A 3274-nucleotide genomic window follows, 5' to 3' on the forward strand; every position below is an offset into this window, starting at 1 on the left:
AAAAAAGAGCAGACTCCCATGGCTACCACAGTGCGCTCAACCAACCAGCATCGCTAGGCTGGCACAGACCTGGAGGGGCCCTGCTGTTGGGACTGGCCAACCCCGACCCCATCCTGGTGCCTCTGCCCCAGGGCTGCCAGACTCCGCATCCTGGTGGACACCAGCTGCCTGCTCTGCAGGAAAGCCCGGGCTTTGGGATGCATTAAAGCTTCCCACATGATTCTAAGGTGCCCTGGGTTGAGAGCCACCCCAAGGAGCACAGCACCCCTCTTCCTACCAGCAATCCTTGCCTCCAAAAAGGGTGTGTGGACCATGGGAAAGTACACCGGGGAGGGGGCTTGCCTGAGGGGTCCACCCACACTCCGCCCCCTGCTCATGGCCCAGATGAAAGAGCAGACATCCGCCACAGCAGGGAAGTGGGTGCATTCAGGACACCGAGTGGGTCCCAGCCGCTGCGTTGAAGGTTGAGAACCGCTGTTTTAGGGCTTGAAGATTTGGGGACCTTAGGAAGGTGAGAGATGGCCAGACTTCATAAGGAGGCAAGGCCCTAACCTCAACCCCTAGTGAGCTGCCCCAAAGCCCGCCCCCTCCGCCCACACACACACCCCTGCCTTGGTGGCCCCTTGTGTCTGTGAGCCCTCCGTGTTGTTGCTGAAGCCCGGGCCACACAGATGTTTGGGGGCTTTTGGCCACTAACCTCTGTAACTCCCTGTGCCTCCTGTGGTCAGCTCACACCCAGGCAGAGGACTCAGTTGGAGCAGTCTGCCAGGACCCCACCCCTTCTGGTTCTTACAGTTCGTATCCAGACTTTTGGGGCAGGAGAGGCAGTTCTTTGGCATGAACCCCACCCCCCACTCCTGACACCCCCTTTTTGCTCCCTGCTGCCCTCTCCTGCCCAGTGGAGAGCTCTGGGGCTGACACAGGAGCCCCTGGGAGACTGGCTGGTGGTTTGCATCCACTCAAGTGCTTGGGAAGACATCGCTGTGCACAAACTCAGCCACCAAAACCCCCACGGCGCGCAGCTTCCCTCTGACCGACAAGGGGGGTCCCGAGTCGGAATGGACTTAAGGGCACCCGGTGTGGTTTGGGGGGAAGGGGGGATGAGGGGTTTGCTTAAACCAGAGGCTGCCCAGAGCATACGAGGCCCAGTGCCTGGGGCCTGGGGCTCTGAGCTAGCCAGCCCATAATCATTCTCCAGAGTCCTGGACAATGCCCCTCTGCTGGTTAATGGATAGCCTCCTCTGGGCGCCTCTTCCCCCTGAGCTGCTCAGGGGGACCCAGGGCCCAGAGCCAAGGCTGGGAAGCTGGGCTGTAGCGCCTCCCATCTTGCTGCTGTCTCCAGGCCCCTCCCGTTCTGAAGGGACACAAAAAGCTGATTGCAAGCAAATCCCCGGTTTCCTGCTCTGAACGGAGCAGAAATGGCTGCCGGCCGGGCAGGTCTGAGCCGGGCCCTGCACGCTGCCCCCAGCCTGGCTTGGAGAGGAGCTCACTCCAGGGCCCAGGGAGGCCCGCAGCCTGAGTACGACGCGGTGGTGATAGGAGCAGGTAACATGGGGCCGGGCCACAGCTGTGGGGAGGGTGGCTGCCCTGCACAGAGGCCTGGAGGGATGTCTTCATGAAGCCCTGCTGCCAACCCCACCTCTGGACACCGCAGGCCAGGGATTTGAGTGGAAGAGGGAGGGGCTATGGTGGAAAAAGTTTAGTGTGGAAGTCAGTCATTCCCAGGGCAGGCCAATCCTTTCCCTCCCCGGGCTTGTCGCCTCCAGAATGACCAGGGAGGTCTAGACAAGCTTGCAAACGTGGCTAATTCCCACGACGGTTTGGGGAAGCGTAAGAAGTCCCAGGTGGGCACAGAGCTAAACACTTGACCACCAACTGAAAGGTTGGCAGGTTGAACCTACCCAGAAGCCACTTGGAAGCAAAGAAGCCCATAGCTAGGAAGCAGGTCTACACCACACACATGGGCTTTCCATGAGTGGGAATCGACCCTGCGGGATGGAAGGGTGGGAAAAAAAGAGCCCTGGAGCAGCACGAAGCAGGCGGCCTTGAAGGACCTGCATCAGGGTGGCCACCACGTCACCGCTAAGATCCCCTGAGGAACCAGGAGTCGTCTGTCCACTCGCGAAGTAGGGGGAAACGAACCACGTCCCGGCCCCCAGGGTGGGCAGCCTCCGTTTTCTTTCCCATTCGAGGCTCTTGCCCTGAGCCTGCCACACTTGACTCACCCAGGCTCCCTCCCCACCCAAGCCCATGGCCATCCATCCAGTCAATTCCAACTCATAGGGCTCCCTCCAGAGGACAAGTGTAGAACTGCCCATTGGGTCTCCAAGGAGCACCTTGACAGACGGAGCCTTGGTGGTGCAGTGGTCGCATTCGACCACTAACCACGAGGTCAGCAGTTCAAAGCCACCAACTGTACCCCAGGTGAAAGATGGAGCTGTGTGCTCCCGTAGAGAGTTACAGCCTCAACATCCCACAGGGCAGTTCTTGCCGGTCCCACAGGGTGGCTCATGAGTCAGAATCAACTCAAAAGCAGTGAGTTTGAGTTTTGAACCGTGGCAGGGGCAGCTCTCTTTTTTTCTGCAGAGTAGCTGGTGGGTTGGAACCACTGGCCTGTTGGCTAGCCCTCAGGGCTCCTTCATGTATGTACAACACCCCGAGTCCAAACCATTCCTGTCGAGTCATCTCTGACTCATGGCCACCCCCTGGGCTGCAGAGTAGAGCTGCTGCACCGCGCTCTCCCACCCATCATCCTTAGGGAAGCAGGTCACCCAGCCTTTCTGTCCTGAGGCCGCTGAGTGGGTTGCAACCAACAGCCTCATCGATGAGTCGCCTCGAGAAAACCACTATCACCACCCAGGGACGGCACGTGGACATACATGCGTCTACGGCAATTGGCACCCAGAACAGGCAGTGCTCTTGGTTAAGTTCCAGGAAGCCAACCGATTCTCGCCAAATACTTTCTTCAATTTCTGCCAAGCCCCATACTCAACCTATGGGGCCTGCAATGGATGGATCAAGGTTGTCCCAAATGGAATGTCATTTGATACCTTTGTTTGTGTCTAAAGACTAGGACAAAAGCAAGACAGCAGGGAGGCTATGTGGGCTAGGGCGTTGGGCCGCTCACTTCAAAGTCGGCGCCTCAAACCCGCCAGCCTCTTTGCTGGAGAAAGGTGAGGCTGGCTGCTCCCCTGAAGATTTCCAGTCTTGAGCACTCTAGGGTCACCTGAGCCAGAGTCAACTCGATGGCAGAGAGGTAGGAGAGGTTAGATGA

General features: G+C 58.7%; 1 protein-coding gene across 1 annotated transcript in view; it reads left to right on the top strand.

Moving 5' to 3' along the window:
* The first annotated feature begins 1385 nt into the window (after positions 1–1385).
* Positions 1386–3274, top strand: part of PYROXD2 (pyridine nucleotide-disulphide oxidoreductase domain 2) — a 35447-nt gene continuing 33558 nt past the window's right edge. Inside the window, exon 1 of the mRNA XM_004701322.2 lies at positions 1386–1545. Coding sequence (XP_004701379.1) covers positions 1419–1545 — 127 coding nt within the window. The 5' untranslated portion in view covers positions 1386–1418. The remainder of the gene's footprint in view (positions 1546–3274) is intronic.

The sequence above is a fragment of the Echinops telfairi genome, unplaced genomic scaffold (genome assembly GCF_000313985.2).
Source record: "Echinops telfairi isolate 266 unplaced genomic scaffold, ASM31398v2 ScPeMD7_70;HRSCAF=299, whole genome shotgun sequence".
Lineage (NCBI taxonomy): Eukaryota > Metazoa > Chordata > Mammalia > Afrosoricida > Tenrecidae > Echinops > Echinops telfairi.